We start from the raw sequence: 23,505 nt of genomic DNA, 5'->3' as shown, positions 1-23,505 counted from the left end.
ATCCTGTCAAAATGTGCCTCCCAGTTGCTGTATCTGAGCACAAAGGACAAGAGGTCCCCGTCAGCCCAGTGTTTCAGATTCTGGGGTGATTCTTTTAATGAAGAAATGTTGTCAAGTTCTGATAAAACTGGCACTTTAGCAGCATCCACGCTAATCTCTTCTGCCATAATTGCACTGGCCTTGCTTCACGACTCCAACGCGCCTGAAAGTACTGCCCCCCGACACTGATTGGTCCTGTCATTTTCTAACCGGGCCCAAACGGTTTAGACGGGAGCTTTGTAAGATGGATTCACCAGTCAGAAACACGGAAACAGGCGAATCCATCTGCTCTGCAAGGTTAAGAACATCATAGGTAGTCCGTAACAGAGATTTGACCCAACTATCCTCCAAACTCCATAGGCCCCTCCAAATCGGGTTCCTCTTCTCTACACTAAGTCGCCGTCTAGTTCATCCACTGTCCCTGCTTAGCCTGCGCCATAGCCTTAAAACTCCTACCCCGATTCCTGTTCCACTACCAGTCTCCTTCTATCTTAGAACCTTAGTACACCTCACTACTCCCTCCTGTCTACGTACCTGCTCCACTATCAATCTCCTTCTATCTTTAGAACCTTAGTACACCTCACTACTTCCTCCTGTCTACGTACCTGCTCCACTGTCAGTCTCCTTCTATCTTTAGAACCTTAGTACACCTCACTACTTCCTCCTGTCTACGTACCTGCTCCACTACCAGCCTCCTTCTTTCTTAAGGACCTATTTTGCTCCATGCCATTTTGCCTGAACCAAGCCTCGGGCATCCTCTGTTTCCTACGATCTTAGCACGTCTTAGAGCTACCTCTGCCTCGTCTACTGCCTTTTTTTGGTTCCACTTCCTACTTCCAGTTCAGGCCAGAGAATGGACCGGTGCAAGGACCTTACTGAAGTTGAAAGAATCTTCTTTTTTCTTCTCTTTGTGGCTTGTTTTGGGGGCCTTAAGCTCAAGAACTCCCCAAACTGTCCCCCAGTGGAAATAACCATCTGGTGGTGGAATTTTGCAAGTCCATCACACAGGGGCCTCATGGAGTCTCCATAAGTGAGAAAGGGGACTGGGTAAGACCTACATGCACAAGAGTAGATACATATATGTATCAGGACTAGATGAGAAAAAAAGTGTCTTGGTACCACCCTCTAAAATGTACTACAAACTAGTTTTGGTCAAATGTTGGTGTTTTCCACTGATGGACTGCACATTTTAACGAACAAGTTGGATTTGGAACCATGTTACTGATTATTCTTATCTTTGCTCCCTGATAATGCTGTTCCAACGTTATTGCACATGAACTCTTCTGTTTAACTAGTACTTGGGAGCTGCAGTATCCCTTTACCATACAGTGCCACGCTACTAAGGCATAAAGGAACTCTTGACCAAACACATTTTGAGCTCTGAGAAAGTTTTGTGCACCACAGAGAGAAATCAGAGTTTCAGTTTGAGAAACAAGCAGAATCAACCTGAATGGCTGCTCTACTGGACTGGGATCCGGAGACTGTGAGGTCTTATAAGTATGGTAAACTCCAGACTGAGACCTGAGTTCTGTGTCATGGTCTGGATCTCCAGCTGGGTGATAGGTGAAGATCAGAGTTCCAGGAACAGATCCAGTAGGGTGGGGGGGAACTCCTTTAGAAACTCCAGGTTATTTCTACAATCAGCAGTCACACCACAGTTAACTTATCTCTAATTTTATTCTGAGTTAAAGCAGACGTGATCAGGAGGACAATACAGAACAAAGATCGACACAAACAAAGGCTTGAAACATGAAATATGAAACAATCAGAAACAGGTTAGCTGAAGGTGCTCAAGGTGCTGAACGTCCAATAGCTTAGTGTGGATCAACATTACTTCAGCAGCTTTGCAGTAGCCATGGAGGTCATGGCGGTCATGGTGATGGTTGGAACAGGGATGTCTTTAAAGATGGGCTGGGTCACACCAAAGGAAGAAACCTTGTTCTCGCTCAGACTCCCGATGATCTGCTGACGCATTTCCCTACTAGCATCACCACGCACCGATAGTAATGCCTGGATGTGATCCTCCCTACAGGGGAAAGGAAGGGATGAAAATGAAACTCAGAGAGGGATCTGATAATGCTGATATAAAGGGTTAAAAAAAAACCTTAGAGAGGGGCCTGTTAACGCTGATAATAAGGGATAAAAAACCCCTAAAGGTGTCTGATAACGCTGATAATAAGGTTCAAACAACCTTGGAGAGGTGTCTAATAACGCTAATATTAAGGGCTCAAAAAATCCTAGAGAGGTGTCTAATAATGCTGATAATAAGGGCTCAAAAAACCTTGGAGAGGTGTCTGATAACGCTAATATTAAGGGCTCAAAAAATCCTAGAGAGGTGTCTAATAATGCTGATAATAAGGGCTCAAAAAACCTTGGAGAGGTGTCTGATAACGCTAATATTAAGGGCTCAAAAAATCCTAGAGAGGTTTCTGATAATGCTGATAATAAGGGCTCAAAAAATCCTAGAGAGGTGTCTGATAATGCTGATATTAAGGGCTCAAAAAATCCTAAAGAGGTGTCTGATAATGCTGATAATAAGGGTTCAAAAAAAACCTAGAGTGGTGTCTGATAATGCTGATAATAAGGGTTCAAAAAACACCCTAGAAAGGGGTCTGATAACACTGATAATAGGGGTTCAAAAAAACACCCTAGAAAGGGGTCTGATAACACTGATAATAAGGGCTCAAAAACACCCTAGAAAGGTGTCTGATAATGCTGATAATAAGGGCTCAAAAACACCCTAGAAAGGTGTCTGATAATGCTGATAATAAGGGCTCAAAAACACCCTAGAAAGGTGTCTGATAACGCTGATATTAAGGGTTCAAAATACACCCTGGAAAGGGGTCTGATAATGCTGATAATAAGGGCTCAAAAACACCCTAGAAAGGTGTCTGATAACGCTGATAATAAGGGCTCAAAATACACCCTGGAAAGGGGTCTGATAATGCTGATAATAAGGGCTCAAAAACACCCTAGAGGGGTGTCTGATAATGCTGAATGTAATGGCTCAAAAAGATTCTGTTTCGTCTACCTGATGTCATGCAAACAATCTGACCAATGCATTACAGATCATAGAGGAGCCCTATTGATGGCTGGGGTACAGGTGTGCTCTTGAACCTACCTGATATCTGGGTACTTGGAGCCTAGAGTAGAAACTTCCAGGTACAGCAGTGTGGGATCAGTTAGCTTGAAAACTTCAGCAATGGCAGTGATGGCGCCACAGAGTGTGTCAGTGTCTTCACCCTGAAAGACAATCATCAGCTGCTACAGAGGTTTCTTCTCTTTAAATGTATGATATTGTGTGATCTGGCTCAGTATTTCTGCTACATTCTGGACATATTCATGTGATGTCTGTTCTTTTAAACAGAGGCTAATAATAATGATTTTGTTCCATTACTAAAGGTGTTCAGACCTATTAAAGAGATAACATGTGGACTGAAGGATTTAACCCTTCATGGTGGTTGGTGATACTGACCCACAGACAGGACAATGACGAATACTGAAACCCAATGGTCAGACACGGCCCTGTCTGCTAGCCTCTCTATCTGTTGACAGTCAACGCTAGATAATACCTAGTGAACTCGTATGATCACAGAGTCAGAGCTGGTGGTCTGATACTCACAGCAGACAGTTTCTTAAAGAGGAATTTGAACTGGTCAGCCTCTTTTATCATTCTCTCAGCTCCCTCTCTCCTCTCATCAGCAGATTTAAAGGTGATCCTCCTTTGCATCACTGCTTTGATGTACTCCATAACGACCCGGCGAAGAGCTTCACTGGTCATCTCCTACAGGTAACAGACGTCAAGGCAGATGTTCATTTTCAGAATGAAACAGACATAATTACAGGAAACACTCAGAGACAGGGTCTGCTCTGGTACCTGGTTTAATCCTCATCAGAGACAGAGTCTGCTCTGGTACCTGGTTTAATCCTCATCAGAGACAGGGCCTGCTCTGGTACCTGGTTTAATCCTCATCAGAGACAGGGCCTGCTCTGGTACCTGGTTTAATCCTCATCAGAGACAGAGTCTGCTCTGGTCCCTGGTTTAATCCTCATCAGAGACAGAGTCTGCTCTGGTACCTGGTTTAATCCTCATCAGAGACAGAGTCTGCTCTGGTACCTGGTTTAATCCTCATCAGAGACTGAGTCTGCTCTGGTACCTGGTTTAATCCTCATCAGAGACAGAGTCTGCTCTGGTACCTGGTTTAATCCTCATCAGAGACAGAGTCTGCTCTGGTACCTGGTTTAATCCTCATCAGAGACAGAGTCTGCTCTGGTACCTGGTTTAATCCTCATCAGAGACAGAGCCTGCTCTGGTACCTGGTTTAATCCTCATCAGAGACAGAGTCTGCTCTGGTACCTGGTTTAATCCTCATCAGAGACAGAGCCTGCTCTGGTCCCTGGTTTAATCCTCATCAGAGACAGAGCCTGCTCTGGTACCTGGTTTAATCCTCATCAGAGACAGAGTCTGTTCTGGTACCTGGTTTAATCCTCATCAGAGACAGAGTCTGCTCTGGTACCTGGTTTAATCCTCATCAGAGACAGAGCCTGCTCTGGTACCTGGTTTAATCCTCATCAGAGACAGAGTCTGCTCTGGTACCTGGTTTAATCCTCATCAGAGACAGAGCCTGCTCTGGTCCCTGGTTTAATCCTCATCAGAGACAGAGCCTGCTCTGGTACCTGGTTTAATCCTCATCAGAGACAGAGTCTGTTCTGGTACCTGGTTTAATCCTCATCAGAGACAGAGTCTGCTCTGGTACCTGGTTTAATCCTCATCAGAGACAGAGCCTGTTCTGGTACCTGGTTTAATCCTCATCAGAGACAGAGTCTGTTCTGGTACCTGGTTGAAGGGTTTCTTGCTGGAGGATCAGATGTAAAAACAGGTTGGTAAAGGTTTTCAAATCAGTGCTCTAATCAAATATCAGAGAAAGATCAGTTCAGAATGGTACAAGACATTTACACAACTCTTAGGCTTTTACATTTTCTTTAAATACTTCTATAATCAAAATAACTATAATAACTAAAAGAGGGATTACAAAGTGCTTTGACATGTAGAAAAATTAAACAGCAGGATTCCACAAGAGGCAAAGAGAGCAGAACAACATTCAGAGAACCCCAAAGGTAGAAGTCCCTAAGCAAATCCGTGCTTAGTCGTGGTGTTACTGGTATGCTAATAGCTGTAGTGTTTCAGTGTTAGTCGTGGTGTTACTGGTATGCTAATAGCTGTAGTGTTTCAGTGTTAGTCGTGTTGTTACTGGTATGCTAATAGCTGTAGTGTGTTCAGTGTTAGTCGTGTTGTTACTGGTATGCTAATAGCTGTAGTGTGTTCAGTGTTAGTCGTGTTGTACTGGTATGCTAATAGCTGTAGTGTTTTCAGTGTTAGTCGTGTTGTTACTGGTATGCTAATAGCTGTAGTGTTTTCAGTGTGCTAGCTGGATTGTTACTGGTATGCTAATAGCTGTAGTGTTTTCAGTGTGCTAGCTGGATTGTTACTGGTATGCTAATAGCTGTAGTGTTTCAGTGTTAGTCATGGTGTTACTGGTATGCTAATAGCTGTAGTGTTTCAGTGTTAGTCGTGGTGTTACTGGTATGCTAATAGCTTTAGTGTGTTCAGTGTTAGTCATGGTGTTACTGGTATGCTAATAGCTGTAGTGTTTCAGTGTTAGTCGTGTTGTTACTGGTATGCTAATAGCTGTAGTGTGTTCAGTGTTAGTCGTGTTGTTACTGGTATGCTAATAGCTGTAGTGTTTTCAGTGTTAGTCATGGTGTTACTGGTATGCTAATAGCTGTAGTGTTTCAGTGTTAGTCATGGTGTTACTGGTATGCTAATAGCTGTAGTGTTTCAGTGTTAGTCGTGTTGTTACTGGTATGCTAATAGCTGTAGTGTTTTCAGTGTTAGTCATGGTGTTACTGGTATGCTAATAGCTGTAGTGTTTTCAGTGTTAGTCGTGTTGTTACTGGTATGCTAATAGCTGTAGTGTTTTCAGTGTTAGTCATGGTGTTACTGGTATGCTAATAGCTGTAGTGTTTTCAGTGTTAGTCATGGTGTTACTGGTATGCTAATAGCTGTAGTGTTTCAGTGTTAGTCGTGTTGTTACTGGTATGCTAATAGCTGTAGTGTTTTCAGTGTTAGTCGTGGTGTTACTGGTATGCTAATAGCTGTAGTGTTTCAGTGTTAGTCGTGGTGTTACTGGTATGCTAATAGCTGTAGTGTTTCAGTGTTAGTCGTGGTGTTACTGGTATGCTAATAGCTTTAGTGTGTTCAGTGTTAGTCATGGTGTTACTGGTATGCTAATAGCTGTAGTGTTTCAGTGTTAGTCATGGTGTTACTGGTATGCTAATAGCTGTAGTGTTTTCAGTGTTAGTCGTGTTGTTACTGGTATGCTAATAGCTGTAGTGTTTCAGTGTTAGTCGTGGTGTTACTGGTATGCTAATAGCTGTAGTGTTTTCAGTGTTAGTCGTGTTGTTACTGGTATGCTAATAGCTGTAGTGTTTCAGTGTTAGTCGTGGTGTTACTGGTATGCTAATAGCTGTAGTGTTTTCAGTGTTAGTCGTGTTGTTACTGGTATGCTAATAGCTGTAGTGTTTCAGTGTTAGTCATGGTGTTACTGGTATGCTAATAGCTGTAGTGTTTCAGTGTTAGTCGTGTTGTTACTGGTATGCTAATAGCTGTAGTGTTTCAGTGTTAGTCGTGTTGTTACTGGTATGCTAATAGCTGTAGTGTTTTCAGTGTTAGTCATGGTGTTACTGGTATGCTAATAGCTGTAGTGTTTCAGTGTTAGTCATGGTGTTACTGGTATGCTAATAGCTGTAGTGTTTCAGTGTTAGTCGTGTTGTTACTGGTATGCTAATAGCTGTAGTGTTTCAGTGTTAGTCATGGTGTTACTGGTATGCTAATAGCTGTAGTGTTTCAGTGTTAGTCGTGTTGTTACTGGTATGCTAATAGCTGTAGTGTTTCAGTGTTAGTCGTGTTGTTACTGGTATGCTAATAGCTGTAGTGTTTCAGTGTTAGTCGTGTTGTTACTGGTATGCTAATAGCTGTAGTGTTTCAGTGTTAGTCGTGGTGTTACTGGTATGCTAATAGCTGTAGTGTTTCAGTGTTAGTCGTGGTGTTACTGGTATGCTAATAGCTGTAGTGTTTCAGTGTTAGTCGTGTTGTTACTGGTATGCTAATAGCTGTAGTGTTTCAGTGTTAGTCGTGGTGTTACTGGTATGCTAATAGCTGTAGTGGTTCAGTGTTAGTCGTGTTGTTACTGGTATGCTAATAGCTGTAGTGTTTCAGTGTTAGTCGTGGTGTTACTGGTATGCTAATAGCTGTAGTATTTCAGTGTTAGTCGTGTTGTTACTGGTATGCTAATAGCTGTAGTGTTTCAGTGTTAGTCGTGTTGTTACTGGTATGCTAATAGCTGTAGTGTTTCAGTGTTAGTCGTGGTGTTACTGGTATGCTAATAGATTGGTGCAGGAATGAGTCCTAAAATGCGGAAGTAAGTTAGCATTTTAGCCCTTCCAGTTCCTTTATCTGAAAGTCTTTAGGAACTTTGAATGTGTTTTCGGTTAAATACCTAAAATAATGGCCTCTGGTAAAAACAAGTTCAGGAGAGTTTTACGTTTTTCTTCCTACGACATAAAATGCATCTGAAACGTGTCCCATCTTTGAATTGTGTATCTTTTCACGTCTTAATAAAGGCGGTTGCTAAAAGATTGCTAACAAGGACTACATATGTCATCATCCGAAGTGCAGCAACTGAGCCGTTCAGTTTTAACTGCGGGTGATTACATTAATTCAGTCGACTGTGTTGTAGTTCAATATAGCATGACGTTAGCTTTTTAGTTAGTTAGTTTATTTGTCCCCGTAGGGAATTTGGGGTGTGGCAGGAATCACAACATTTGGCAACAGCATACAGTGTCAACACTGATACAGTGTTGAAAATAGTCCAAAAACATCAACAACAACTTTCGCCAGTTAGATTAACAAACCAGAGGATTCTTATATTATCAGTTTATGAAGATTATCTTTATGAACAAAACATGTAAGTTTCATAAACTTTTATTGGACACAGATCTTATTTTCAGCAATAATCCAAAAACCCATTGAAAAATCCCATAGGCTCAGCACCGAGGGAACCAATGTAATGCTAACTTCCAGGTTTGCCTACAAAATTACGTCATGACTGCACCACTCTATAGCTTTAGTGTTTTCAGTGTTAGTCGTGTTGTTACTGGTATGCTAATAGCTGTAGTGTTTTCAGTGTTAGTCGTGGTGTTACTGGTATGCTAATAGCTGTAGTGTTTTCAGTGTTAGTCGTGTTGTTACTGGTATGCTAATAGCTGTAGTGTTTTCAGTGTGCTAGCTGGATTGTTACTGGTATGCTAATAGCTGTAGTGTTTTCAGTGTGCTAGCTGGATTGTTACTGGTATGCTAATAGCTGTAGTGTTTTCAGTGTGCTAGCTGGATTGTTACTGGTATGCTAATAGCTGTAGTGTTTTCAGTGTGCTAGCTGGATTGTTACTGGTATGCTACGTGTTAATCTGGTGGGATCCTCTCTTACTTCCAGATCTAAGAAGACTTCATCCAGAAGGAACTGACATCCCTCCTTGGCCACCTCGTTGAGGGTTCTCTCGATGGCCGCATCACTGTCGGTGGGCTCTGAAGACTGAGAGTACTTCCTCTTCAGACTATTGATGGACTCTCTGAGGAACACAGTCCACAACAGTCAGAAATCAAAGGCATGAGAGATCACAGGTCTGATGAATACAGTAGAGATTAGTGCTGGGAAATAAATCCATATTAATTTACAACAGTGGCTTCTGACAACGATGAAAACCAGATCATATATGTAGATTAACCCATCATAGCGCTGTAAGCCTGGTTCTGCTTGAAAAATCCATAGAGCTCATCAGTGGAACTTTAGTCAGTTAACTCTTATTAATCAGTTTACACTCTGACTTTAGTTAGTCTATATATAAAACTCTGGCTTTAGCTACCCTTAAAGTTAAATTTGGGCTTTAGTTAGCCTTAACATCAACTCTGGCTTGAGTTACTCTTAAACTGTTATTGTTAAAGCCTATCTGTTTAGACAGAAACAAGAGAAATAACATCTGATTTCTTTTATAAATTCTAGATGATTATTTCAAATGCAGACATTACAGAGCACAGAAAAATAAATAATTTGATCAAATCTATCTATAAAATCTATTGAATTTGCTTTGCTGGTGGCGTGTAAATGAATGAGTGAATGGAGGCTCTGGTTCATGTCTTAGTCTTACTTGAACGTCTGGCAGTTGTTAATGATGGCGATCATGTACTGAACGTAACACTGAGGCAGCTGTCGGTCTCTCAGATGATCCTCTTTGTAAGCCACCGCCTCCTCTCTGTACCTGGACAACAACACACACACAGGTGAGGTTAGTACAGAGGAGCCTCTCTTAGTGAGCTGGTTCAGATGTAAACACGTTAACCCTTTATGAGACCACAGCCTATAAAGAAGGCCAGCCTCCCTGGTTCATGTGGACTAAGACCTCAGTGAGAGGCGTGGTCTGCTCTGAGGTTGTTTAAACACCAACTAGAGTCCCGTTTCACACCAGTGACATAGTTTACTGTTCACAGAGGTGTGAGGCTATTCTGTTAGACCTTATGGATGACCAGAATAAAACTGAGCTGGATTTCTGACTCCAGTCTATCATGTCTACTTCCAGGTGGATCTGTGGGTCTGGGGCAGGCCAGCTTCTCTTAGACAAAGGTACGATGGCCTTGACTGAATCATAGAGAGAAAATGTTCAGTTAAAAACGCTGTACCTGACCAGGAAAGAGTTCATCTGTTTCAGACAGAGCTTCAGGACCTGCTCTTTGAAATCTCCATCAATCTGAGCAGCAACCTGCAGGTTCTGTTCAAACATCTGCAGAGGAGAGAGAGAAGAGAGATTTAAGTTAAATTAAAGACTGATATACCAAAGGCCGGGTTTCTGTTTCCACTCTAGACTAGTTATCAATGCACACAGGTCATTTAGAGAGCATGCAGACCTCCCTCACTGTTTCAGCCTGATGCCAACGTTGATCAAATTCATGTTTATTCTCATACATCTTCACTCAGAACCTGTCATGACAAAGATTTTAGACATTTTACTGAATCAGTCAAGCTCAGACACCTGTGATCATTAGTTTACCAGGTGAGCTCAGTTAAAGGAAAACTACTTAAGAAGGATGTTCCACATTATAAAGCAGGCCACAGGTTTCAGCAATATGGGAAAGAAAAAGGATCCCTGCTGCTGAAAAGCCTCAAATAGTGCAATGCCTTGGACAAGGAATGAAAACATGAGATATTTCAGTAAAAATTAAGCGTGATCATCGTGCTGTGAAGAAATCTGTGGCAGATTCAGAGCACGGACGAGTTTGTACAGATAAAGGCATAATGAGGAAGGTTCCTGACAGACAAATACATCAGATTAAGAGAGCACCATGTGGGTGCGCTTGTTTTGCTTCATATAGTCTACCAGACCAATGTCTGGGGGGGGGGGGGGGGCTTTCTTGAATACACCACCCATGCCTGACATAAGAAAAAACATACCAAACGCACGATATGTTTCTCCAGAGATGATAAACTGTTGAATTAGGGTGCTTTGGGAGCATGAGGTCAAGGTTTTCTGGTTTTGTTTGCTGGACCCTTACCTTCTTCTGATACCAGGACTACCAGGATTTGTTCTGATATTCAACTGCTATATGGGGCTTGTCCATTACATTGAGCTGCTTGGCTCTTCTTGGTTTGACTCGGCACGGCAGCTCAGCGCAGCAGAGGATTTGCCTTTCACCACAACCAAGCTTCCCTTGAGGACGCGGCATTTGGAGCCCTCATTGACCTCATCCACAATCACTACTCCACCTGCAGTCTGACTGATTGTCTTTACATTGTTTTGAGGCAAAAACCAAACTGTTAATAAGCTCAGACTGATAGCGCTGATCTTCCCCCTCTCTCTCTCTCTCTCTGTTTGGCTTCAGTTCTTGAACAACCAGGAACTGCTCACCGCCTGTCCAAAACCATCCCAACATTGAAGCTTGGTGGTGGCAGCATCATGATGTGGGGGTGTTTCTCAGCAGCCGGGTCTGGGCTTCTGGACCTCAGACTGGAGCAAAGGTTCACCTTCTGCCCTGACAGTGACCCTAAGACCACAGCCAGGACAAGACAGGAGTGTTTTAGGGAGGACTCTGAGAATGTCCTAGAGGGGCCCAGAGCCCTGACCTGAACCCTGTCCAACATCTCTGGAGAGACCTGAAAATGTCTGTCCACCAACGGTCCCCATCCAACCTGACTGAGCTAAGGAGGATTATCGAAGACGAAGAGCAGAAAATCTTCCAGTCCAGGTGTTAGAGCTTGTTGGTTCATAATCAAAAGACTGTAATGACTGCCAAAGAAACTTCAATCAAGAACCAAGGAAAGGGTCTGAATACTAATGCTAATGTGACATTCCTGTTTATTTAGTTTTGTTAAATCTCCAAAAAATAATTCCATGTTCTCTTTGTCATGATGGAGTACTGAGTGTAGATTAATGAGAATAAAAATGAATTTAATGGACTGTAGCATCATGCTGAAACAGTGAGGGGGCTCTGAATGATCTGATCAGTGATCAAGGATCCGAACTCCATCAGACTGAGGAATCTAGAATGAACATCTGTGGGAGTCTGCCGATGTGAACTTTGTTTCTTACCTGAAAGACAATGGCGGGCAGCGTGGTCTGGTAGTATCCGTCCTGGTCTGCCTCAGGCTCAGTGTCCTTCTGCCAGTCCTTCTTGTCTGTTTCCAGAGCTTTCCTCAGCCAGCCTGTGATGTTAGACTGAAGACAGAGAGAGTCTGATCTTAGACTGAGGATAGAGACAGGGACGGTCTGAAGACTGAGACAGAGACCGTCTGATGTTAGACTGAAAACTGTCAGTAGAACTGGGTCCATCAGTGGGACTGAGTCCATCAGTAGGACTGGGTCAGTCAGTAGGGACTGAGACTGTCAGTAGGGCTAAGTCCGTCAGTAGGACTGGGTCCGTTAGTGGGACTGAGTTTGTCAGTGGGACTGGGTCTGTCAATAGGACTGGGTCCATCAGTGGGACTGGGTCCGTTAGTGGGACTGGGTCTGTCAGTAGGACTGAGTCCGTCAGTGGGACTGGGTCAGTCAGTAGGACTGAGTCCGTCAGTAGGACTGGGTCAGTCAGTGGGACTGGGTCAGTCAGTGGGACTGAGTCTGTCAGTAGGACTGGGTCTGTCAGTGGGACTGGGTCAGTCAGTGGGACTGAGTCCGTCAGTAGGACTGGGTCAGTCAGTAGGACTGGGTCAGTCAGTGGGACTGAGTCCGTCAGTAGGACTGGGTCTGTCAGTAGGACTGAGACTGTCAGTAGGACTGAGACTGTCAGTAGGACTGGGTCAGTCAGTGGGACTGAGTCCGTCAGTAGGACTGGGTCAGTCAGTAGGACTGGGTCTGTCAGTAGGACTGAGACTGTCAGTAGGACTGGGTCCGTTAGTGGGACTGAGTCCGTCAGTAGGACTGGGTCAGTCAGTAGGACTGGGTCAGTCAGTAGGACTGAGACTGTCAGTAGGACTGAGACTGTCAGTAGGACTGGGTCTGTTAGTGGGACTGTAAAGATCTGATAGTTCCAGTGATAGAGCAGAACTAACCGTAAACGTTGAGACGTATTTACTGAGCAGGTTGTCCACCACTTCCTTTGGCAGCAGAGGCTCCAGCTGGTTGATGTCACACTCTGAGAGCAGCTCTGGATGCCCCATCATCTCCATGCTGAAACACACAGACATGCTAATCTTATTTTATTTCCAACGTATGCAGCAGCGCTCGAAAGCCCTAGTTCTCTACAACCGAGTACAGCGTAAATCCTAGTCAATAAGTGTTGGATGGACTTGTTGATTTTCTTCACCTTTTCTCAGGAGGTCGGGAGCTTTGTTGGGATATTCTCGACTGCTGGTTAGCAGAGGCACTTTTAGCAACAGCGGCTGGGCAGTATTCCCTCCTCCTCCGGGTGGAAGCGAACTACATGGCTTCTAATCTTTGTTGTGTTCCCAATGTATTTTTATTTGGCGTGACAGAGCTTACGTACGGCGTGGCTCCTGTCCAATTCAATTACACTGTCCATGTTATAGAAGCCGAGGTGCTTCCAAACAGTCGGTTTGAAACCACACAGACCTGGTCTGACCTCCTGGTCACCCATGCCTCTTTGTTATGTGCTCTCTTTAAAGTGTCCGTGTGAAAACGCGCTGTTAATAACAGTTCTGCCACCTTGTTCACCCACCTTTAAACAGCACTTAAATTTCAGGTCCACCTCCAAATCAGGATGCATCTAAGAATTGATTTTTTATCCCACCTCTAGTAGTCATACGCCTAGCCATGATCAGCTGACAACCAGCTGATCCCAATTATCATCTCCCAGCTCTTACAGCCAATCACAGCTCTTTCTCTAAACACAGTAGAGTTTTTAAATAAGACATACTTCTCACTAATACCTGCTTGCATTAATGCTGCTGCTGGCAAAGCTTAACCTCCTCCACCCCAGCCTCCTCCTTTATAGCATAAAGCTTGCTGCACCCTCTTATTCAGAGTCATACTACTATGGATTAATTGCTCTCCAACTAACTTTAATGTATTCAGTACACATTGTCATGAATGTATCTCTCTGTGTGAGGGTTTCTAGCCTTGCTCTCCCTGGACAGTCAAAGCATGCTGCTGACTAACCCAGGGAGCTTCTTTAGAGCAGAGCCTTCTCCACCAAGTAAAACTGTAGATCCATTTACCAATGAAATGGTTAACTGTATAATAAGAGAGTTTATGACTGAGTTGTTTTTCTTTGTGCGGAGAAGAAAAAACAATGAGGCCTATTTCATTTAAATATTCACCTGTTCGATGTAGCTGATGTGCCTGTTGAGATGCCTGACTGAATTGTGGCAGAGTGATTAGTTTTTGGGGTGTGTAATTGTCCTGTCCCTAATGTCTGTGGGTTAACAATCGAAGGATTCCAGATGTTTAAAACATAAAGCCCTGTCAGCAGGAAGCAGCAAACCTGACACTTCAGATCAACTGTTTTATCAGCCCATGCCATGAATACATGTCACATTCACTGAGGAAAGCGCCCACAAAAAAGCTCTGGGAAAGGCAGGACAAAAAAATTCTTGAAAGGTAATTGGAGGAACATTCTGTCACATCATGACTTGCCAATCAGAACGACAGGAATAAATGACGTGTGCATGCAGTACTCCAGAGCTGACGGGCTACCGCTGAACTTCTGGGTGAATACAATGAATAACCTGGCCTGACCTGCTTAAACATGTTCTCTTCCAAGACAAGCTTTCCGTGTTGCTCTCTGCCCTTGTTTTAGAAAGAAATGTTGTCCAGTTCTGATTAAACTGCCGCTGTCCTACAGCTATATCCGAGCTAACAGCTACCGCTGCAACAGCCATTAGATACACCGGCAGACCCCACAGTAACGGTCGCAAACCCATGCCAGAAACATCCTTCCTGCCACAGAAAGCTTTCAGTGTTGCTCTCTGCCCTTGTTTTTAAAAAAGAAATGTTATCCAGTTCTGACAAAACTGCAGCTGTGGCTAATTCCAAGCTAATCTCTTTAGTAGCAGCCATATGCCACGCACACAACAACTAACCCTTGCCCCGCAACTCACACAAACTCATGATGGAGCAGGTCGGCAGAGAGCAAAGACATCTGTCCCACCAGGGAAAGCTTTTAGTGTTGTTTTTATTTGGTGCTCTCAGGGAAAAATGCCAAATATATGATTCTGTGTCTATGATTTTTTAGCTATTTCTACTAGAGCCAGGAGTTTCCCGGGAGAAATGGCAAAACAGGAGATGGCTCAAAAATACGGGAGAAACCTGGGAAAAACAGGAGCGCTGGCAGGTATGTACTCATTCTACATCTGAAGAATTATACTGCACCCAACTGAAATAAATTATCATATTAAACTGTTAATGTGATTTTCCAATCTTTCTGATGACTCCCTAGGCCTTGTGGGAGATTTTTCAGCACTGTTGCTCTGTAGAGTCTATGCGTTTGACAGTACTCCTTCCCTGCTCGCTACCCACCAAAGAGCTAAGAGGGAGTGATATCAGACTGTGTCTGGACTAGGTTACATACTGAAAAGTCTATCACAAAATCCTTCTACCTCTTATACGTGTTCAGGACCCAGGTGAGCAGGGATACGATCTCGTTGGCCTCCAGGTCCTCAGAAGCCAGCTCCTTGACCCGAGACGAAACGGCGTTATGGTAGAGACTGAAAAATCTGAAAAACATTAAAACATATGTAAACAACATTTACCTGAAACATGTCGGGCCGTTCAACATCATGTTAGGTTTAAGTTTCATTACAGTTACCTGCTTTAGTGTTACTTGTGTGTTACTTGTGTAAGGGTTACCTGTTAAAGTGTTACCCGTTGAATACTTTACCTGTTGAAGTGTTATCTGCTTAAGTTTAACCTGTCGAAGGAGCTACTGCTGAATGTGTTACCTGTTGAAGTTTAATTGCTTAAGTGTTATCTGTTGAATGTGTTACCGGTTGAAATGTTACCTGCTTAAGTTTAACCTGTTGAAGGAGTTACCTGATGATGGAGTTACCTGTTGAAGGTGTTTCCTGTTAAAGTGTTACCTGTTGAAGTGTTATCTGTTAAATATGTTACCTGTTGAAGTGTTATCTGCTTAAGTTTAACCTGTAGAAGGAGCTACCCGATGATGGAGTTACCTGTTGAAGGTGTTTCCTGTTAAAGTGTTACCTGTTGAAGTGTTATCTGTTAAATATGTTACCTGTTGAAGTGTTATCTGCTTAAGTTTAACCTGTAGAAGGAGCTACCCGATGATGGAGTTACCTGTTGAAGGTGTCGTAGTGAGGAGGGAAACACTGCACCATGAGTGTCTTCACCACGATCAGGTCATCCAGCACATACTTCCTGGTGATCTCCAGCAGACGGACCAGCCACATCTTATCAGCCTCTCTGGTCACTGACTGGGTGCCCTCGATCCGGGTACTGACCGTCCCCTCCAGAACCTAAAACCCCAACAGAAGACAGAAGGACCTTCAGGAATGAGAAGAGACTCTGGAGGATCAGCTGTTAAGAGGACAACCACATCTCACCTCAAACATCTTGTCCTTCCAGCGTTTGGGCCGTCCAGGAGGAATGAATCCAGTCTGTTTCTTACGGTCGACCATTCGGCGGTCGATTTTCTCCTCACGCTCGATGATGCGAACCACCGACACCAGCATGGTGGGGTCACGACGGACGGTCACCATGGACCTCTGCAGGACCATCCATAGCTGCTTAGCCAGCTCATCAGACAGACCCTGAACCTGGGAGAGATGTAACAATAGGTTAAGGAGACCTAAAATATCAGCATCATCATCACCAGCCCGGTAGATTTTCTCCATAAATCTTCAAGAAGTTCATGTTCATCATTCTAAATCCTTCACCCAGATATTATCATGTTGTTATGATTTCTGAGGAGATGAGGGTCCGCTAAAGCCAGAGAGAGCAGACTACTCCTAAAGTCTGAGATTTTTTCCTTTAAAAGCCCCACAGAATTCTGGGTAAAATGGCTCAAAAACACCTATCCAGTAATACCCAATTTAAACTGACTGCTGTTGTAGAACCGTGTAGAGTCCAAGCTGATCCAAGGTGTGTTAAGAAAGGTAACACTCTGGAGTTTCAGACTCACTGTAGCTGCTACTGGTACTGAACAAAACTAAAACATGACTAATGAATCTGGATGAGTGTCACCGTCTGAATCAATGACAGGATATATGAGTTTTTGACTGCTTTGAGTTTCTCCTGTCTCTCTCAGACTTACATCTTCAAAGTAGATGGAGATGAGGTGCATATCACTGGTGTTCTTGCTGTCCATACGGTACTGTTCATACATGAGGTCGTCACGTGAACACTCCAGCTCCATCAGCTTCCTGTGAGCCTGCAGAAGCGCCGCCTGCTCAATCAGCTGCTGAGTGTCTGCCACGATCTCAGGAACTGGGCACACAGAAACAAGGAGAGCGTTAAGAAGAAGTCAGGGACGAGAAAGAGTTTTTCTAGAGAGGACATTTTTGTCCTGAATGGTGTAAAAATCTGGCCAATACCTTGGATCAGTGCTACTCAACCCTGCTCAACCAAAGAGCCAAATAGCTGAAAAATTTCTTTACAAGAGCCACAATCTAAGAGGTAAAAAGTGGCAAATAAGGTTAAAGTGGCAGTAAAAATAAGTTAAAGGTGGCAAAAATGGCCAAAAAGTAGCAAAAAAGGGGCAAAAATGGGGAGAAAGAGTAGGAAAAACAGGCGGAAAAGGCAAAAATTACCTAAGAGCAGCAAAAACGTAGCGAAAAATCTGTGAAAATTGACCAAAATGGGCAAAAGGCAGCATAAAGGTGGTAATAATGGGCAAAAGCTGTAAAAGGGCAGCAAAACTTGAAAAAAAAAGCCATCTAATGAAAAAAGGCAGCTTAAATGGGCCAAAACTGGCAGAAAACTGCAAATTCAGGAGAGAAAAAACTAGCAAAAAGCAGGACAAAAGTGGCAAAAATAGGCTAAAAGCAGAAAAAATTGATTAAAAGCCAAATTAAAGCCTACTGTTGTCTTCCAATGGATAATTTATGAGGTCAAAGTTTCCTTTTTTAAGGTTTTCTATGAGAATAATATTTCAAATGAAGACATAGAAGAGCCACAAATCATCACAAAAGAGCCACATGTGGCTCCAGAGCCACAGGTTGAGTATCATTGCCTAAGGGTTAAATAAAGAGGACTACATCTCACCAGAGAAGATGTTTTTCAGGTTCTCCACGGCCGAGGCCAGCTGGCTGTGCTGGACCACAGCATCTTTGACGTCTTTGAGGTTCTCGATGGTGTTGATGCTCTGTCTCCAGTCTTTACTGACATCAGCCAAAGAGTTCTGGATGTCTTTGACATCTATCAGAGCCGAGTGGAGCTGGGTCAGCCCAGTACGGACACCGTCCAGCTGGGACTGGATCGCTGCCTGGAGGACATCAGTTACTTTTTAAGAGCTAAACTTTATCATCAAAGATTTTTAACATAAATCAAACCCATGGAAAAATAAGATACAGAGAGAAAAAAGAGCTGGATCTATTTAATGTCAGGACCTTTTTATTTAACTTGTACTTTACAATTAAAATAAATTCTCCTTATTAAACATTCTGTTTAAATTGTTTGTGGAGTGCTTTAAATACCACAGAAACATATAACACATTCTCTCCAGGGTAAAAGCAGAAAGGAGCAGTAGGTCACAGCTAAAACTTCAGTCAAGAGCACTAAAGTCCAAAGAATTACCACCAGACAGGCTGAAACTCACTCATGGAAACTTAGGCGCCCTCCATTTATCTGGTTTAATTTCATTTTCAATCCAAAAAAGTCACAAAATATCTCTGATTCAGCCCCATTTAGACCCAAGGCTGCCTATGATCGGGGATTAGGGGGAAACTTTCTGGGGCCCAGAGAGGGCCCAAGGACGTTAGCAGACATGGTCCGTCATAAACTTCAGCCTTTTTAACCTCCAGAAGTGTGTGAACACTGAGGCCAATTCCTTTCTTTCTGCTGTAGACTGAAAGCATTTTTAGGTTTGACATAAAAAGATGAATACGGGACAAAAGATCAACATTTCAGCTTTTGTTTCCAGGTATTTACATCTGGATCTGATACACCACTAAGGAGATAGCATTGTTTGTAACGGAGCACCAAATTTTTAGGGGATCAAAATGATTGGAACAGATAGGCTTAAAACAGACTAGAGAGAGCCAGACTTATATTCAGTTGCAATAACTACATCAATCTTGTGACCCTCTGACATCACCAAACTTTAGCATTCTTATTTTCCATGTTTCCCAGGCTTTCACCGCAGCCTCTTTTAGTTGTTGTTTATTTTGGGGGGTTTCTCCCTTCAGTCTCCTCTTTAGCAGCTAAAATGTTCTATTGGGTTTAGGTCTGGAGACTGACTTGGCCAGTTTAAAACCATCCACGTCTTTCCCCTGATGAACTCCTTTGTTGTTTGTTTTGGGGAAATTTCAGGTGTCTCTTTCAGTCTAAATCCCTACAGCTATTAAACAGCTACAAAAACAAAAGAGACGGTTTAACCAGGAATGACTTTATGTTTCATTCATTCTTCAGAAATCTGACTGTTCATCACCTTCAGTCTGGCCTCTACAGACGCCTTCTTGCGTGCCTCTCTTCGTCTGTACTGCTCCACTTTATCCAGCTGGTCTGAGCGCTGCAGCATCCCTGCAACCCGCTGCACCGCCGTGGCAACCGCCTCCCGACTCGTCTCCTCCATAGCGATGCTACGCTGTAAATTTACGACCTGGTCGTTTCAAAAGACCTCAAGGTGGCACTGAAGACCTGAAGGACAAATAATACGACAATGACAAATCCTAACATTGTTTTGATAAAGTTAGTGCTGCAGGGTTAATCTAATCTAATCTCAATGTCCGGCACATTAAATTCTGTCATTATTCTAGTAAACAGTAGCCTGTAAATGTTTACTTTACTTTGAGAAAATATCAAGTTATTTTTTTTCATTGTTTTTTTTTTTCTATCCTGTAAAGCCGCACTGTAAAAATGTCAGATCAAATATTTTTATGCTATTTACTATTTGTATGTGCTGAGTTCTTCTAAACTTCTCATTTTTATTTTCTAACCTGGTTAAGAATTAAAACAAGAGCCATATATATATATATATATATATATATATATATATATATATATATATATATACGTTTTCAGGAAACTGTTTGCTTGGTTGGTGGATTTAAAGTGATAATAGAAGGATCTCGAAATTTAATGGTGAATTACTGCCAGAGCTGCTGAAAAGTGGGCAGAAACTGTTGAGCTTTATACGTTTAGAGCACAAAGAAAGTCAGAGAAAAATCACAGAGAGGTCAGTAAAAAGTCAGATAAAAACCTGAGAAAAGTCAGAGAAAAATCAAAGAAAAGTCAGAGAACCGACAAAAAACTGACAAAAGACAGAAAAATCTGAGAGAAAACTGAGAAAAGTCAGAGAAAAATCAGGAAAAAAACCTGAGAAGAGTCAGAAAAATCACAGAAAAAAAATGGAGAAAGTCAGAGAAAAACAGAAAAAAAAAAACAGAAAAATCTGAGAAAAAATAGAGAAAAATCAGAAAAAATTAGGAAAAAGTAAGAAGAAAAAATAAGAGACAATTCAGAGATAAATTAGAGAAAAAAAACAGAAAAATTAGAGAAAACATTGAGAGAAAAAAATCACAGAAAAAAATCAGAGTAAAGTCAGAGAAACAATCAGTGAAAAGTTAGAGATAAAAAACTAAGAAAAGTTAGAGAAAAATTTTAAGAAAAAATCTGAGAAAATCAGCAAAAAATACAGAAAAAAGGAGAAGAATTGAAGAAAAAAAAAAACCCTGAAAGTCAGAAAAATCTGTAAAAATTTCGAAGAATCAGAGAAAAGTTGGAGGAAATATTAAAGAAAAATCAGAGTAAAGTCAGAGAAACATTTAGGAGAAAGTTTTGAGCACAAACAGAAAATTTAAGAACATTAGATATTTAGAGCCCAAAACAGGTTTTAATGTAAATCTTAAAAATAATCTGAGACCAGAATCCAGCAGTCAGAATCTGAGAAGGCTTAAATGAGCCTCTGAATATTGAGACAATAATGACCCCAGGAATACTTCATATAATAACCTTCTGAAAGAGAAGTAGAGCTGTGCACTTCATCAAAACTCAGATCAAATTGTGATATTTCCTGCTGCAAACATGAAATCATAGAAGGTGCATTAATTTTCAAACTTCAAATGTGGCAAAAAAAAAAAAAAAACACAGTTTAATTCTTGTTTCTACAGCAGAGCTCTACACATGCAAACATTCAAGTGTCATCTTTAGGAAAATAGTTTATAAAATATCCTACTTTCCTTATTTTTGAGCGTTTTTCTTACAAATGAGAGTGGCATAAAAATCATGATCCCTTCAATGAAACAAGTCAGACCAAATTTAATTTGAGCCAAAATCAGATGAGCTTTCACAGCTCAACCCTGGTTTGATCCACCTAACACTGCTGTTATAAAACAGAAGGGTTTGTTGTTTGTGTTTGCTGAATAACAACGTAAGCTGAGGAGCTGGTTGCATATTAAATCAGAGTTATTTTTCTAAATCGTTCAGGAATTAATAAAAAAAGAGCTACAAACACTGAAATCACGAGAATGACGATATTCTTTAATGACAGGTGTATTGGTTGAAATAGTGACCGTGTTAAATGGTGACGTTCTGCCAGCTGCGTCAGTGAGTGTCGTAAATGTTGATTAAAGTCTACCTAGCTAAAAATACATTTCTAATTTATACCCCAGACATTAATAATGAATATAAATGAGTAATGAAACTAAATACAGAGGCGTTTAGTATTCCAGTCTTCAACATAGAACAACCACGGACTCCTACAGCAGACGGACATCAGTTAACACGGTCACTACTGACACCGTAACACCGTTAGCTAGCTGACAGTGATCTGACCGTTAAAATCAGCAGACAGACCTCTGCAGACATGTTTGACGACATGTTCCAGTAATCCCTCCATTATCAGAGGACTTTAAACCTTTACATATAATCATGTCACTGCAGTAGCTCAGCTAACCACACAGGAGGCTAACGCTAACGCTACCTGACCTCCAGGTAAACCAGCTCTACTCCAACCGTCCAACCAGAGCCTCTTACCGGTGTCCTAGAGAAAAACCGTCCGTAGGATGGAGAACATTCTGGTAAATAAAGATAGAGAGCTTTATGAAGCACTGCTGTTGTTGTGGTTCCTCTTCCTTCTTCCTTCTTGCTTCTTCTTCTTCTTCTTTGGAGTTTTTTTGGCGGTTGGCAAACCAGCTGAAAGGTGCATTACCGCCACCTGCTGAACTGGAGTGTGGTTCTGGATTAGACAGTTGATCTTAGATTCTGCTAGTAAGGTTTGTTTCTTTAAGAAATACAAGTATCGGTTTATATGTTTGTTGTAAGTTTCCTCCAAGTATACATTTTAATGTGAAGCTTACATTCTGCTGTTTAAGTGAATCCCTAAGCTTTTGTCTCTTCTGTGAATATTGGCTGCAATCCATAATGCAATGCTGTACTGTTTCCGGTTTATTGCAGTGAAAGCAAAGTCCTGTGGGGTGTTTGCCTATTATATGGAGTGTGCTGTTTAATCCTGTGTGTCCTATTCTGAGTCCTGTGATTATGGCTTCTTCCCTTCGAGTAGTGAACGTTTTCCTGCCATCTTTGACCTGTTGCTGTATACTGTATAGGTGTCTTCCTGTGTCATTGATGTCCCAATATTCCTGCCATGTTTGTTGGGTGTGATTGTTGATGAATGATTTTGCTTCCGATTTGCTTAGAGTGATTTGTAAATCCACCTTTGGTATTTTTAATGCCTGTTTTGCTAGTATATCTGTATGCTCATTCCCTTCAATACCAACATGTGCGGGAACCCAAACGAAACTGACGCTTAAACCACTGTTTTCTAAACTGTATAGGATATGGTTTATTTCATTGATAATATCTAGTCTACATGACTCCCCTGTTTTAATACTCATGAGGGCTGATAGGCTGTCTGACGCTATTATTGAATTGCTTATGTTGTTTGCGTCCGTCCACTGGAGTCCCAATAAAATTGCCACCAGCTCAACAGTATAGACTGATAGATGATCTGTTGTTCTTTTTTTGATGTCTATTTTATGTGAGGGTATGTAGGCTGCAGCACCAGTACGTCCTGTCACCGGATCTTTTGAGCCATCTGTATATGTCACTGTTTTGTCCATTAAAACTTTCTCAAGGTGTTTTTGGGCTACATACAGTGAATTCACTGATTTGGATTTTGCTTTTATTTCTTTTTGTATGGTCATGTCGATTTTTGGTTCTGTGAACAACCATGAAGGGATTTTTGAATGTGGGATTGTTGGGCTATAATCTATGCTATGAAGGCCTGCATTCTCCGCTTTTGCATTACCAATCCATCCTAAACTCCTGTAGCTGCTCTTATTGTGTTCCCAGCACTCTTTTAATACTGCCTTTGTAGGATGCGAGTCCTCATGCCCCTGCAAATTTATCCAATATGCAAGCAAACATTTTATCCTTCTGATACGCAGGGGCATTTCCCCCATTTCAACCTGCATGGCAGCAACAGGAGATGTCCTAAATGCACCTGTACATATTCTTAGCGCTTGGGCTTGCTCCACTTCAAGTTTTTTAAGATTACTCTCAGCTGCTGACATGTATGCTACACTACCATAATCAAGGCTTGATCTCATGAGAGCCCAGTAAATATTCTGCAATGCTGTCCTTGTTGCCCCCCAATCCTGTCCTGCCACACAGCGCATCAGGTTGTTGATCTTTTTACACTTGGTCTTAGTTTTATCTATATGTTGTTTCCAGGTCAGCTTTTCATCAAATATGACTCCAAGGAACTTGAACTCACTCACTTGTTCTAGA

General features: G+C 42.1%; 1 protein-coding gene across 1 annotated transcript; it reads right to left on the bottom strand.

Annotated features, from left to right (window-relative positions):
* Positions 1 to 1,697: 1,697 nt before the first annotated feature.
* exoc3 (exocyst complex component 3) lies at positions 1,698 to 21,916 on the bottom strand. Its single transcript, XM_041802869.1, has 16 exons — positions 21,751 to 21,916; positions 19,205 to 19,413; positions 17,821 to 18,040; positions 16,871 to 17,043; positions 16,161 to 16,373; positions 15,895 to 16,073; positions 15,198 to 15,314; positions 12,693 to 12,810; positions 11,737 to 11,862; positions 9,833 to 9,933; positions 9,304 to 9,414; positions 8,586 to 8,727; positions 4,877 to 4,891; positions 3,662 to 3,823; positions 3,161 to 3,282; positions 1,698 to 2,065 (listed from the first exon to the last, which is right to left on the bottom strand). Exons 2-16 carry the CDS (start codon positions 19,346 to 19,348, stop codon positions 1,870 to 1,872), a joined length of 2,139 nt encoding a protein of 712 aa, XP_041658803.1. The 5' UTR covers positions 19,349 to 19,413; positions 21,751 to 21,916; the 3' UTR covers positions 1,698 to 1,869.
* Positions 21,917 to 23,505: the final 1,589 nt, after the last annotated feature.

This window comes from Cheilinus undulatus, linkage group 13 (genome assembly GCF_018320785.1).
Source record: "Cheilinus undulatus linkage group 13, ASM1832078v1, whole genome shotgun sequence".
NCBI lineage: Eukaryota > Metazoa > Chordata > Actinopteri > Labriformes > Labridae > Cheilinus > Cheilinus undulatus.
This window is presented reverse-complemented; position numbering and strand designations above follow the sequence as displayed.

Coding starts and splice junctions, on each gene's coding strand:
- exoc3 (XM_041802869.1), bottom strand. CDS start 19,348: ATGGAGGAGACGAGTCGGGAGGCGGTTGCCACGGCGGTGCAGCGGGTT. Junction 18,041..19,204: donor CTGTAGAGGCCAGACTGAAG/GTGATGAACAGT, acceptor GATGTCCTCCAG/GCAGCGATCCAGTCCCAGCT. Junction 9,934..11,736: donor TGCCCGCCATTGTCTTTCAG/GTAAGAAACAAA, acceptor TCTCCTCTGCAG/ATGTTTGAACAGAACCTGCA.